Source organism: Glandiceps talaboti, chromosome 13 (genome assembly GCF_964340395.1).
Source record: "Glandiceps talaboti chromosome 13, keGlaTala1.1, whole genome shotgun sequence".
Lineage (NCBI taxonomy): Eukaryota > Metazoa > Hemichordata > Enteropneusta > Spengelidae > Glandiceps > Glandiceps talaboti.
In genome coordinates, this window is record NC_135561.1 from 14,463,752 (window position 1) to 14,479,356 (window position 15,605).

The window sequence follows — 15,605 nt, forward strand, 5'->3', positions numbered from 1 at the left end:
AAGAAGATATAGTTGCCGTTCTTGTCACTGTGTAAAATTACCACACAGAGGAGGTGTTTTAAGAATCACTCTAACCAATTTTAACTGATAGAAAATCTAGCTATCTGCACTGTTTACAAGACAGAGTTTGGTTACTGACGTGTTATGATACAGTTGTAGCGTCCGTCCCTCCCCACCAGTTAGTTTGTGCTCAGACCACGTCTTTTAGTGGTCCGAGGTTTGTGATATAATATCATCTGCAGTTGCTTTAGACTGTTCTTCCTGATGACGCAAATGTTCTTTTGAGGCTCAACGGACGTGTCTGAGGTAGGTTTAAAATCTAACATTTGAAATTCTGAAGCTTTCCTACTAGAATTGTTCCATTCACAGTGCAGCCTCGCTGTATATATCCTAAATCAGTGTCACAGTTGATAAAACATTATTATATTATTATTATTATAATTCATAGACCCTGGATTAAAATTGGTTAAAGACAACAATCTGGTGCACTTTCAATAATATTATGTAATTCCACAATAACATTAATTCTATTTAATTTTAATACTCCATTTCGAGTTCATTTGCCTTCTTTTTTATCTTTATTGGGTTGTTTAGTTAAATCTTACATTATGGCATATCTGCTAGTTTGCTCTCAGCTTTCAAAACTTTGAAGCATTCATGTGAGCCCAATCTAGGAAAGTTTCAGCAAAAGTGCAGGACGATACAAGTCTAATCAACCCAATGACGTCACCTTCAGCATCGTGATTAATGTCAAATTGCAAGAATCTTTTACAGAGTTCAGAAAGTGAACGATTCTGTTTAGGCATATGGTATTGAAAGAACTTCAAACTATCAACGGTGTACACGCCATTCCAAACACTGTCGACTTTCTCCAACTCATTCTTTAGGACGGGAAAGTCGAACCGATCACCCGCATGAGCCACGATACACATCGGGGAAACTTGACGACGGAGGAAATATCGCAAAGCGCCATCTACGTCTAAATCCATTGGTTTCTTTCCATGGTTCTGTAGCGACCGGTTATTTAGCCCGGTCATCTTTTCAGCGACGGGATCGACATCTTTCTCCGGCAATAAACACAATGATAGTCTGTCGCGTATTCTTGGTACGGAACCTTTCACTGAGTTTCCCTTCAGGGATTTTCTTGAGATGGCGATCATAGAAATTTCCGTCACATCTGGCCAAGACCCGTCAGTTTCTGGTAGGCCAGTAGCTTCCAAATCCATGAAAATGAAAGTTTCGAATCGTTTACTTGACTTTGGTCGTTCAGTTCTTTCTGCACTGTTGTCAAGTTTTTGTATTTTTGTCTGCGGGTCCTGTGTATAAAGTAAAAAAAAAGATATCTCAACATTCTCGGATTTCATTGGTTTAAACTTTGAACTGAGTTCTTGACAATTTGACGATGCTAGCCGCTAAAATATATCCATATACCAATATATATATGTATACATATATGTACTCTCTCTCTCTCCCTCTCCCTTGGAAAACAATAGCAAACCTGAACTAGACACTCACAAAATATATATAATAAAATAAAAAATCTACCAACCCCACCTATTCTAAAATTGAGCGTAACCGGACCTACACATTTTTATTAGGCCTTACTAGCAAATGAACTTTACGCATGTCCGAGGTTCTTCTACTTAGACTAACGTGTTCTATTCGATGCCTATCACTATAATTATGTAATTTTTCCGTCCAGCGTTCACCATATAACCCGTCCTTTGAAAATCTCCTTGCGACTAGTCAAAGCCAGCAGACAGCTCCCAACTGAGAGCTTCAGCGACCCAAATCTATAGTAGTCCACTGTATTTGATTCCATTGCAATGTATATAGTTTATATACTAGACTGTTAATACAGTTAGTCTTAATCATTGTTTTGGCAAATTCAATACTCTAAAATGGCATTACTAAACCGGCGATGAGATAAAAAAAAAAAAAAAAAAAGGTATTCCAAACATTTTCTTTATGCTCTCTTTCACTTTCTCTTTTCTTTCTCTGTAGTAAGCTTACGTTAATTTGTCTTTCTATCTGTACGAGCAAACACACATGCCTCCCCTTTCGCTTTCTCTCTGCTGTCCCTCTCTTTGCTGAGCGCACTTGTAAAAATATTGACCATTTTTTGGTTCACTATTTAAAGGTCGTCAAATGAACTATACATATTAAGCAATGTATGCTTTCTCATTGTTTTAATATAATAATGATACTGCATATTTATAAAGCACCTTCCATTATTAATAATGAATTTCGTGACCATAACTATGTACAATTGTTACCCCATGGCACAGACCTATATCGGCACAAGTTCAGCATAAGATCCGGGATCCTCAACTCCAAGGGAGCGTACAATTACTCTCCATTGTTTTTGACAACATACATAATACACTTAATTTTGTTACTAATTTTGTTACTATTTCTGAATTTTAAAATACCGTACGTACCTGTGATGCTTCGTAGACAGATTCCTCGCTATTTCCACGCTTGAGAGACATTGTGAGATGAATTCGAAGTCCTCCAAATCTGTAAAATACTAGTACTTGAAACAATGTTTGTATGTCCGTCTTTTACGAGCTTGGTGCACATGAGTGATAAATGAAACAACTGTGCTATATCTATTCAAACAACAATGTGACGTCAGTCTTAACCACGGTTATTTTGTCTGACGTCATCACAGTAATTCCAGGTAACATAGTATGAGTGCAAACAGACACTGTGATCGGATTCCGAGAGTTGTGGAAGAAATCGATTTCTTTAAAGTCGAATTCTTTGCAGTTTACCCTTTCGTTTTTGCGTCGAATGTCTGTTTGTCAAATGGACATTTACGTGACTGTGAACATACAGCCCTCCCCCCTCCCCCCTGTGTAACGTGTACTACAGAGCTATATAGACCGACATACGAAGAATGATGTTACTCAGTGAAACAATAGCAAAACATTTTCGTATATGATTAGGTATCAGTTGTAGTAATTAAAATATATCATTTAATTATTAGTATTGCATTTGTATACATATAATCACTAATAAATCGAAAATGAAGATACAGTAAGAAGGAAAAACGATCCTTACCCAACTGACACCCGGACACATCTTATTAACATATCCGGGTATCTTTTCAGCACGGTACTGGATAACCAGGGTCACGATCCGCCTTTTATGAACGAACACGGATCCGAGCTTTACAATCTCGGCGGTAGTGTCATCAGAATAAGTGATTAATACTGTCACAATGTATCCTTCCAAACGAGGGGGGAGGGGGGGGGTTAGTGAAAAAGTACCGTGTGTATGGGTACATGTCGTAATTATGTCAAGTAGATTAATGAATATATAGTAAGTATGCGGTTAAAATCATGATATAAACGATTTTGATTTGTATGTGAAACGAAAATGCAGTGACCGTGTAACTTATTCCCTAGAAATAGTACTAATATAATATCTGTAAAATTCCTGGAAATTTTGTGATTCCTTTATTTGTCATTCCATTTTCGTTTCATTTTTGTTTATTTTCAAAAGCAATCTGATAAAAAACATTTTAACAAACTTGAACATAATTATAACTACATTGGTCAGCTAGACCAGAGACTGGTTGTTCTAAATTTGTAATTATTGAGAAAGTGGCAATTCCGAACTTTTTGTTTTAGAGTAGGTGTGTTTAGTTACGTCTGTATATTTCTATTCATTACCCTATGCTTGATTTCACACGATCGAAGACTCTGAGCATGCGCTAATGTGACAATTAAAGTATTTTGACATTGTAGTCAATATGGAAACTCTTGAAGGTCATGTAAGGACACGGCCGTGTGACAAAAGGCGACTTTCGACGAAGCTGGTCTTCGTTTATCAGTTTTCTTCGTAAGGTTTGTCATATGACACGTTTTTCCAGGTATTCATATCATTTGGTACACCTTTGCGCATGACTGTTACATGCACATGTCAGTGTACGCATACGTAGCCAGTTCAAGGTATCTAGGTCAGAGCGTTTTACCTATACCATATCACGGAGGTAGTCCTTCCCACATCCATGCATGGCTATACAGATCTATAATAAATGCATTGTACATACTACATTGACAATATTACAGCTGTTGGCCTAGATTCCAGTTGGGCACATAGGGGCGTGTAATATTTCATAGATTGTTGTTGAAGTATTACTTCACATTAAATGTTTATGATACTTTTCTTGGTTTTACAAGGCACTGAACCTGGGCTGAATGCTAATACGTATACGACCTTTTAGCAAAGTGTTCTCTGGGCGCAGGACTGCTGAACTCCGGGACAGCCTGTTCATGGCACCCCATACTACTACTCAATGCGTTGCTCGTACATCAACATTAAATTTCCAATTTCCAGTGAATCTTTCCTCGTTCTTGCTTTATGCCATTTAACTCCTTCAAATGTTGGTGGTCCTAGTGGTGTTGAATGAGTAGTAACTTTGACACGGGTCTTTCGAATCGCCCGTTCAAATACACATTCAATCAGTGCATGTAAGAAGGACTTCACGTTAAGCCCGCCTGGTTTACTCACTGTGGTCAGAAAACCACTGTTGCTTCAAGGGAATGGCCCTGTATAAGCAGGTATATTTAGTAACATTGGGATTCGTTCACAGTGACAAGTCAGGTATAAGTCAGAGAATAAGTATAAATAGTTGCCAATCAGAGTTAAATGCGTACACTTAATACAGTGAACATGTTTGAGTACAGAACTTATGGATTGTCAGGACTTCATTACTCATGAATATTTATTACTAAGCTGATTTATTTGGCAGTGTCACGGAAGAAATGGCAGCTCTGGTTTGGCCAAAACTGGAAAACAGCAGAATCAATTTCAAATCAATATGTAGTGATATGAACACAAATCCAGTATGTAGTAAGGGCAAATCAAATAGCTCTTTAGTTGAAACTTTTTGTTGCCATGCATTTACTATAATATAACACCAAAAATTCTTTAATTTTATAATTTGAAGATATTCTTGAGAAGTATTTGTATTTTGGGCTCCAAACAGATCCATGAAAAGCATGGCGAATGGCGAGTGCTATATGGAGCGAATTGTACCAAAATCTCGTGCATACCCGCCTTCGGCGGGGGTTATTGCTATTATATTATATCAAAATATGTGTCTATTTCTTCTAAATGTGATTCTGTGGTTATTTATATGCCTGGAATGGCGAATTCGCACGTACAGAAAAGATCGTCGGTAATAGATCGTCGGGAACGAGCATATTTTGATGAGTGTATACGTTCATGTCACACACACACACACACTGCATGAACACAAACCATACACTGCATTGCATTGCATTGCATTGATAAATTACTTTATTTACATCTGATATAATGCATAATGCGTTGAAAACTAGCAAGGAAGAAAACGGGGCAAGAGGTCAAAGAAAGTAACAATTTTGGATATTTACATAAAAACAATACAATCTTGTACACTGCTAAAAATAGATGTCTCGGCGTTGAATCAGTTGAATCGGAGAAAGCTCGAAACAGTAAACCAGAGACGCGACGTTACACAGTCTACTTTAATTTAATGGTTAATAAATTGAACATTGACTGAACCTGAATATGTACAGTTTTGAAATAATCCTGACGCACTTGACTGATGGTTAAAAGTTAAATTGGTGTTGCTTGATTCAACGAGAGCAGGAGACGGCTCGTTGCATGGGAGAACTTGTACCTTATCAGCCATGGCCAGTGATGTTGAAGGCACTGATCGATCGTTGCTTTCGATCGCAAGGTCATCAGTGGAATTATTTGGACTACTGTAATCCAAACTATTGTACAGGATACCTGACATACCTTTACTCTGAGGAAGTGTTAACTTATTGGTATAAGAACTAACACATTCAGCTTGTATGTACTATTCATATACTATAGTTTAGGGGCCCATTTTACCACTGCCTGCCGTGGTAAAATGGGATTTTACCACAGTTATTATCCAATCAGAATGGCACATAGTAGCATGATATAATATAATAAAACATTTAGTATGCCCGGATCAAAAGAATGGTCCAGAAGTTGAAAGTAGGAAGAATAATTCATTTTTTAAGTTTAATGCAGACCACTTCATACCACCAGTAAGGCTTTCCGTCTTCATCCTTTGGTGCAAGAGAATAGAATAGTTGATACGCATCTTCCATAAATTCGGAATGTAGTTCAAATGGTATATAATCGAGATGTCCGAGAAGAGGTTTTACATAACCTGTCAAAATACAGATCCAGTAAAACAAGTGATATATGTATGTATGTATGTATGTATGTATGTATGTATGTATGTATGTATGTATGTATGTATGTGTGTATGTGTGTGTGTGTGTGTGTGTGTGTGTATGTATGTATGTATGTATGTATGTATGTATGTATGTATGTATGTGCGAAAACATGTGGGTGCGTACGTGTAGACACATACAATTACAGAACTATGTGGGTCTTTCGAATCACCCGTTCAAATACACACTCAATCAGTGCATGAAGCGGAAGGAGTGTTCACGTTATGTCCGCCTGGTTGACTCACTGTATATGGTCAGAAAACACTGTTGCTTCAAGGGAATGGCCCTGTATAAACAGGTATATTTAGTCACATAGACATTCTAAGATAATATATCATAAATGGTTGCTCGTGATCGTGTTTCAATCTCACTTGATTTAATCGTTGGCTGGTTGGTAAAATTATAATATAAATTTATCGGCCAAGTATTACTCCAGTTACTCTCAAATCCCGTTTGAGAATAAGAAGAAGAACAAGTACCCATTGAATAATATGCAAGTTTGTATTCCTATGAACGGAGTTTGTTGTTATCTATAGATTCTAACTTTCAGACACTAGAATGCACCAACATCTTTAAAAAATAAAGACAAAGACGGACGGATATCGAACAGACGGATAGACAGACAGACAGACAGACAGACAGACAGACAGACAGACAGACAGACAGATAGATAGATAGACAAACTGACAGAGAGACGGATAAAAGACTTGCAGACAGACAGACAGACAAACAGACAGACAGACAGACAGACAGACAGACAGACAGACAGACAGACAGACAGACAGACAGACAGACAGACAGACAGACAGACAGACAGATTAATAGCTTTGTGGCTAATACAAAATGTAGGTTATCCATAACATTCTACGTGCTGGTTGTGTGTTGAAGCGAAATATTGATTGTTATTTTTGCTCATTATTTTACAAACGCTTTTGTTGTTGTTTTCATATATTAAGGACTTACTTATTATCAAACAATACTTTAGAAAGGGTACGTCATTTCTGAAGCGAAATCTGTGTGTCATATTTGCCATATTCAATATCTATAATATTACTATCCTGCATACTGTTAACTATATCTAGACGTATTTCTTCTGTGAAACACTTGCTGCATACTAATATTAAACGGTAATTTGCATTAAAGGATTGACATTGTTTGCTTGTAATTATTGAAAAATATATTCCATGACAAAATATGTGACAGATTTATGTTTTATATAAGTGAGGAATTATTTGATAAAGATTTTAAGTGAAATATATCTGTACAAACAGCATAAGCCAAATAAAAAAGTTGTTTGGTTCCGGTTACCCGACCCCACCTAATTTTTCACGCCGACCCTAAACTGTTTTTCACGTATATTCGAGAAAAAGAAAGATAAAATCGCGAAAATCGTGTCTCACAAGAAATAATGGTTGCGGAAAATTACATCATCTTAAAAAGACAATATAAAACTATTCTTCTAATCTGTAATGGATGTACATCTGATGGGAAGACATAACAACACAGAGACCATTTGCAAAACAATGGAAAACCTGAACTTGACACTCACACATGAAAACAAATATATAATAAAATAAAATAAAATAAAATAAAATAAAAAGTCTACCTAACCCACCTATTTTAAAATTGAATGTAATCGGAACCACACAATTTTTTTTACGCCTTGTCGATAAAGAGATATGCCACTTATTGTTTGTCTCATTTTGTCTTCTCTCTGTAGAAACGCTCCAGGTCATATTTTGGAAGAGCTTTTGATATGTTTATTTTATCACCGATAGCAATATTCTTAATTTCATCTGTAAGCAAACATCTAAATTCACTTCCCCACCTTTATGTTCAACAATCGACTCAAACTTCAACTTCGGCGATTCCCTCGAACTTGAAACAACTTTAAATCCAATTTCGGTGACCATTTCATTCAAATCTTGTAGCGAACAAGGATAGGGGAATAAGCCGGGTTTGAAGTTCTGATTTGAAAAAAAATGAGAGAACTTCTATGAATATATCGACATTGAAACCAATGTAAATGTAGACAGCTAAGCTTACCATTTTGATAACGGTAGATATTTACTATCGGTGTCACTGTTTATAATTGTATTTAACTTAATTTCGCTTTATATAACACCAAACTAGTGGAATAATGTGTGTAGCAATCAAGTACCTAATTCTAAACCATATCTACGGTGGCAATCTTTAACTATTTACATGGAAATTCATACTTATTGATAAAGAATTATATGACAGTAAAACTTGTCTCGAGGCACAATTTTTAAAAAATATTACCTGAGACCGTTGACTACATACATTTTGTACTTATATAAATATCAATAGAGTGACCTACAATACAGAGCACACAACCTTACCGTCAAGTCAACCTACATGCATTGTATAAGTTGTTTCTATGCTTCATACCTTAAGATAGTTCTTCCACCGCGGGAGTTCACAACATCCATTGTACACGGCTGTGAACACAGTCTTTGGGTCATTTATCATGAATACAGCGTTGAATAAACCAGACGGACGTAAACACCAGTAGATAATTCTGAATACTTGCTTTATGTCGTCGATCCAGTGAAGCGCTCCTACCGATATGACCTTTGTGAAAGAGCTTTTGAACTCTGTACATGTTTCCTGTAGTCTGGTAGCATCGGTCACGACGTATCGAGTTTTGTTTAGAACAGAATTGTTGCGATTCAGTGCTATGTCGATGGCAGCCTCAGAAATATCAACACCTTTAAATTAGACACATAAGTAAATAAACAGAATTGTGATGTTACATTTACTTTACTCAAGTCATTTATGGTGAAAAAAACGGAAACGTTCAGATAGTCCAACCACATTGTACAGTACTGGCCTGACCAGGTCAGCGCATGAGCAGAAAGTGCAAACGTTATTGTACTTATTAAATTAAACATACATAAAAACACAACAGGCACATGGGCAGACTAGACGTGATGCAGGCATTGATTATCTTTAAACATATACAAGACGTTTAGTATCAATTATCTAGTAGGTACAATTTCCAAAATACATGATTGGAATGTATATCACACAATCGGACTGAACTAGAGACAGAACGGTTTATATAACGCTTACGTGTAGTTATGAAGTCAAACTCAAAGTAAGAGACAATTTATCAGGCTAATTAAAGCAGTTGTTTAGATTTCGAGAAAGTCTACAGCTCAGAATGAATATCACTTTAATGTATAAATAGCGAGAAGAACTTATACTTGCCGACAAAACCACAAATATGCTGTCATAGACTTTTGGAGAAAAAGAGACTCGATTTGATTAACTTACCGACGACACACCGTACATTATCACGGCTTGCTATATGCTTGACCAGTTCCCCTGTTCCACATCCAATATCCAGGACATTGTCATCGTCTATCCAGTCATCATTCCATAAAGACAACAACTGCTGTGTTGCCCTATCCAAATGTTGCCTGTTGCTTGGATAATCTTTCCTGTGTACCTCGTTCATGTTGAATTTACTTAGTCATTTGCATGTAGGAGGATATGGTGTACGTCGACCTTTACACACCGTTTGCGTTTGTCAATGAATGGGTTGAACTTTTAAAGTGAAAACTAAACAAATCAAGTAAAAATGAATAAATATATTAACCCTTCAGGTGTACTTGTTTCGCCTCTGTCCAGGTGTACTTGTCCAGTTGTTGATATCTGAGAGAGAGAGAGAGAGAGAGAGAGAGAGAGAGAGAGAGAGAGAGAGAGAGAGAGAGAGAGAGAGAGAGAGAGAGAGAGAGAGACGGACAGAGAGAGAGGGGAGAGAGGGAGGGAGGCAGGCAGGCAGTGAGGAGAGAGAGAGAGAGAGAGAGAGAGAGAGAGAGAGAGAGAGAGAGAGAGAGAGAGAGAGAGAGAGAGAGAGAGAGAGAGCGAGAGAGAGAGGGGGGGGAGATCTAGAGAGAGAGATAGATAATGTAACTTTGACGTTGCCATGACATTGTATTAGCAAAACCAAGGAGGGAGGGCGATTTACAAAACAAACAAATTATATATTCCAAAATATTCCAATTAGGTGTCAATTGTAAATATGAATGAACAATAACAAAATTTGATCATCAATACTTCTTTATTCATAATCGATTTTACAAAACGTGGCAAAACACCATAGCGACTCAATGACAAGTGCCCCTTAGGTCACTCATATTTTCCTTTCTTGAACGGAGAAAAATATTGGAGAATAATATCTGATTACCTGATCAACTAACGATAAACCCACGACAAAGGTAACTTTTTTGATATTATTATCATACGGGACAATATTTTGGAAGTGCGGTGGATGATTCTTCATTCATACAAACGTGTATACGAATACACGTATTTTTATGGTAGCGATTTTGCCGAAACCTTATGTTTTTCAGTTTATATCACTTTGGTTGCCATAGTAATGATATCTTGAGTCTTTGTAACACCATTGGATATATGGTACCGTGAGAAAATTACGGTCTAAATTATGTGTGACCATAAGAGGTTTGTGAGAAGAGCATAGTTTAGATTAGTCAAATGTTGAAACATGAATGCATGGCGACTGGGAAAACCAGCCATGTTTTATGAATACACTATGAAAGAGAGACTTTTAAAAGATAAACTCAACTAGAGTCAAGAGTATGAAGTTTAATGAAGTGAAATTGAATTTAAAGAGTCAATGTCATTACTGTGATTCATGATATCACTAATCAATTCACATCACCTTTATTCCTTGCCCTTATTGTATTTATTTGACCACCCTAAAATGGATAAAGACTGGATAATTCCATTGTCAATGAATGATGACCTGATTTTTAACTATGTACACACTGTACTGAAGCCTCTATTAGTGTTCATGATTTAATTATTCGTAGAAATCTCTCAATTGAGGTACACATATTGCAGGTGTCTTAAAACTGACAATAGCAGTAAAGTAAATTAAAATCAGCTTGCTTTGAGCACACACGACTTCAATATTAATGAGTTGTAATGAATGGGAAATATGATTTAGCAAAACGTTTAGTGTGCTTGGATCAAAAGAATGGTCCAAAAGATGAATGGAGGAAACGTGTGCTCGAAAAGAATTATTCATCTTTCAATTTTCAGGCAGACCACTTCATACCACCAGTAAGGCTTTCCGGCTTCATCCTTTGGTGCCAGAGAATAGAATAGTTGGTACGCATCTTCCATAAATTCGGCATGCAGTTCAAATGGTATATAATCGAGATGTCCGAGAAGAGGTTTTAAAAAACCTGTGAAAAATACAGATCCAATAAAATAATGTCTGTCTGTCTGTCTGTCTGTCTGTGTGTGTGTGTGTGTGTGTGTGTGTGTGTATGTATGTATGTATGTATGTATGTATGTACGTACGCACGTATGTATGTATATGTATGTATGTATGCATGTGTGTGTGTGTGTGTATGTATGTATGTATGCATGTGTGTGTATGTATGTATGTATGTATTTATGTGTGTGTGTGTGTGTGTGTGTGTATGGATGGATGGATGGATGGATGGATGGATGGATGTATTGATGCATACATGAGTGTATGTATGTGCGAATACACACATGCATGTATATATTTACAAATTGTTATCTATGCATTGTGCCTACTATCATGATAAAGTTTTTAAGCGAAATACATCTGTATTAATTTATTGTCCCATGTTTCTCGCTTTAGAAACAATCTATTTTGAGTACTTGCAGGTCTAGTCATATTTAGTAGGTTATAATAAGTTCAGCTTTGACATGTTTAATAATATTCCTAATTTCATCTTTAAGCAAACATCGAAGTTCATTTTCCCACCTTTATGTTCAGCAACGGACTCAAACTTAAATTTCGGCCATTCCCTCCAACTTGCAAGAACTTTAAATCCAATTTCGTTGACCATTTCATTCAAATCTTGTAGCGAACCAGGGTAGGGGAATAAGCCGGGTTTGAAGTTCTGTATTGAAAAAAATAGGATAACTCAGAGTTGAAGCACCTTTTGGAGAATTTGTTATTTCTAACAGTAATGTGTGATTGTGAAACCATATCTTACCATAACTATCTATTCATGTGATCACAAAAGGTGCTTCAGTCATTCACTCATTTTGTGAAATGTCGATATTATACTTTATATTTCTGTTACCAATATGAGTATATGTGTCATCCCTTAAGTTTTTAATCCTGCAGTGACATACCTTATAGTTATTGTAATAAGATATTAATACACCAAGATTCACAGTACACAAATAAAAATATGAATATATGAAAATATGTCTTGTTCATATTTGATATATATTGCCGCTTTTTACAATTCGAATAAAGGGAGTGCCACTAACAATGACAATACGGCATCTTTCATACCTCAAGATAGTCCTTCCAACGTGGAAGGTCACAACATCCATAATACACCGAGGTGAACGTATCCTGTGGGTCCTTCATCATGAATGAAGCGTTGAATAAACCAGACGGTCGTAAACACCAGTAAGCATTTCTGAATACTTGTTTAATGTCTTCGATCCAGTGAATAGCTACTATCGATATGACCTTTGTGAAAGAGTTTTTGAGCTCTATGCAGGATTCCTGTAGTCTGGTAGCATCGGCTACGACGTATCGAGTTTTGTTTACCACAGAATTGTTGCGATTTGCTATGTCGATGGCAGTCTCAGAAATATCAATACCTTTAAATTGGACACATAAAGAAATAAACGGAATGGTGACGTTACATTTACTTTACCCAAGTCACTTATGGTGAAAAAACGGAAATGTTCATATAGTCCAACCACATTGTACAATACTTGCCTTACCAGGTCAGCGTATGAGCAGAAAGAGCAAACATGCATGGAAATTCAAATGCAGTTTGGATTTTTAAAATGTTAAACTAACTTTACTATGCATTTAGTCTCTTAAAAGAGATGTAAGCAACCCAGACCAAGTCCGTCTTTGTAGTTCAACATTTGCAGGAAAAACGTTTTTATTGTAAATACTATTAGTTAGTTATTGTACACAAAACACAATAGACACATGAGCAGACTAGCCATGATGCAGGGTGATTTATATTTTAAAAACATATACATGATGTGACGTTTAACGTGAAGTCTTGATTTGCTTTCTTCAACAAATATTTTCTTAATATTTTGTAGTGGTGTAAACTTGTTAACTGCTTCATGTAGTATAGAGTTAAAGCTGCTCCAACATTGTTCTGTGCTACAATCTTTGAATGTTGTATCCAAGTATATTTTTGTTGTAGTGAATTCTTCATTGCTGTATAATCTGCTCTATTGTAGTTTGGTGTTTGCGAAACGTTCTCGGGAATGGATATTTTAACAATTACTTTCCACTATTTCTTAAATGATCTGCGACCCACACTTCTTCAAACATGTTGGATTCAGAGGTCAATACTAAGTCGAGGATGGAGTCATCCCTAGTTGGCAAGGACAAATGCTGAGTGAGAAAGCAATCCATAGTAGTATCCAGAAATGTCTGGCCTTTAGTTGATTCTGCTGTCAGTCGACCCCAATTTATGAACGGGTAGTCAAAATCTCTCATACATAGTCTCTTTCCTAATTATAAGCTCCTCTCTTAATTAATTTTCTATCTATCTCACGTCGTTTAGAAGTAAGCTCTGGGGCGTTCGAGATATTCACATTCTTGTATACTTTGTTTGATGACTTCGAGAAGTTTTTGGCTTTCAGAAAAATTTTACGCATTTTTGTTTTCCTATCTCTCAGTTTAATCTTCAGTACCGTAGTCTAGGTAGTTATCTACTTTTAGTTGTTTTCTTCAGGCCAGTGGGTAGTATTGCCATCTCTGTCACATCTAAATCATCCAGCCCAATATCAGCTAAAAGCCCGCTTGTATTTTCCATCTCACTCATACCCTGGTTTACCATGTCTTCGTTCGGTTCTGGTTAATTTTTTTTGGGTTCCCTGTATTACCGTGACTTTAAAAACTAGTTGTTCAACTTCACTTCTATATGTTGACTCTTTGTAGCTCTGGAATTCCCAGTTCTCTTAAATACTGTATACCAGATCTAAACTTTCCAGTCGCACCTGAAAGTTATCCATTACGTACAGCTTCGCTGATCATGATCCTTTGTCGCAGCCTTTGCAATACCAGCCGTGTATCGTGTTGTCAAAGTCAGTAGACGTTAAAACTTCAGAGTTCACTTGATGCACTTTGACATTTCGTATGAAAGAGTGACACCCACACTCCTCCATATTTACTATTCACTTCTTCGCTGCATGCTCTACAGTTACGAACTTTTTTCAATAAAAAAATCTAGGGCAGCCTATCACTTCTTGTGGGTGCAGGCGGTCGCCATCTTGGACTGTCACACCCATTCTTTGAATGCAAAACTGGTATTATGTACAACCCTTCATGTATGCATTTGATTTACAATAACATGTTTACACTTTCCTCTTTTTTAATCAGAAAAAAAAAACTAGTATAACTATAAGTTATTTACTATGAACAATTTCCAAACAGAATTCCAGGATTTTCACACATAATATATCTTGTAAACGATTTGAATGTATATCACACAAGGCACTGAACTACATCGAGGACTATGTATATAACTCTTACCTAGCTACGACTTCAAATCAAAATCAAACGAAGAGACAATTTAACAAAGCTGTTGTTGAGGTTGTGACAAATTGAATATCACTTTAGTGTACAAACAGCGAGAAGAACTTATAATTAGCGACGAAGCCACCAATATGCTGTCATAGACTTTTGGAAAAAAAAGAAACCCGATTTGATATAACTTACCGACGACACACCGTATATTATCACGGCTTGCTATATGCTTGACCAGTTCCCCTGTTCCACATCCAATATCCAAGACATTGTCACCGTCTATCCAGTCATCTTTCCATAAAGATGACAAATCCAGTCCCATCCTACATACCTGTGGCCTGTTTTTTAGATAATCTTCCCTGTGTACCTCGTTCATGTTGAATTTACTAATTATAGTTATTTACATGTAAAATGATATGGCGTACCTGTGCGTCGATCTTTGTACACCATTCGTGTTTGTCAATGAATAGAGATAGGCTGAAGTCTGATTTACTTGACTTGTCAAGTAAATACGAATGAATATATTAACCTTTCGCCTCTGCCATTAATATATAGTAGGAAATGAATATTCAAAGTAGTTGATTTCTGATAGATAGATAGTAGAGAGAGAGAGAGAGAGAGAGAGAGAGAGAGAGAGAGAGAGAGAGAGAGAGAGAGAGAGAGAGAGAGAGAGAGAGAGAGAGAGATAATGTAATACATTTGATGTCACCGTGACATATTAACAAAACCAAGGAGGAAGGGCGGTTTACAAAACAAACTAATCATATATTCCAACATATGCA

The 15,605-nt window shown here is 36.6% G+C and overlaps 1 protein-coding gene across 1 annotated transcript; it reads right to left on the reverse strand.

Annotated features, from left to right (window-relative positions):
• Nucleotides 1-638: 638 nt before the first annotated feature.
• On the reverse strand, nucleotides 639-2,492 carry LOC144444303 (three-prime repair exonuclease 1-like). Its single transcript, XM_078133716.1, has 2 exons — nucleotides 2,442-2,492; nucleotides 639-1,316 (listed from the first exon to the last, which is right to left on the reverse strand). Exons 1-2 carry the CDS (start codon nucleotides 2,490-2,492, stop codon nucleotides 639-641), a joined length of 729 nt encoding a protein of 242 aa, XP_077989842.1.
• Between the last annotated feature and the right edge of the window lie 13,113 nt (nucleotides 2,493-15,605).

Coding starts and splice junctions, on each gene's coding strand:
- LOC144444303 (XM_078133716.1), bottom strand. CDS start 2,492: ATGTCTCTCAAGCGTGGAAATAGCGAGGAATCTGTCTACGAAGCATCA. Junction 1,317..2,441: donor CTGTCTACGAAGCATCACAG/GTACGTACGGTA, acceptor CTTTATACACAG/GACCCGCAGACAAAAATACA.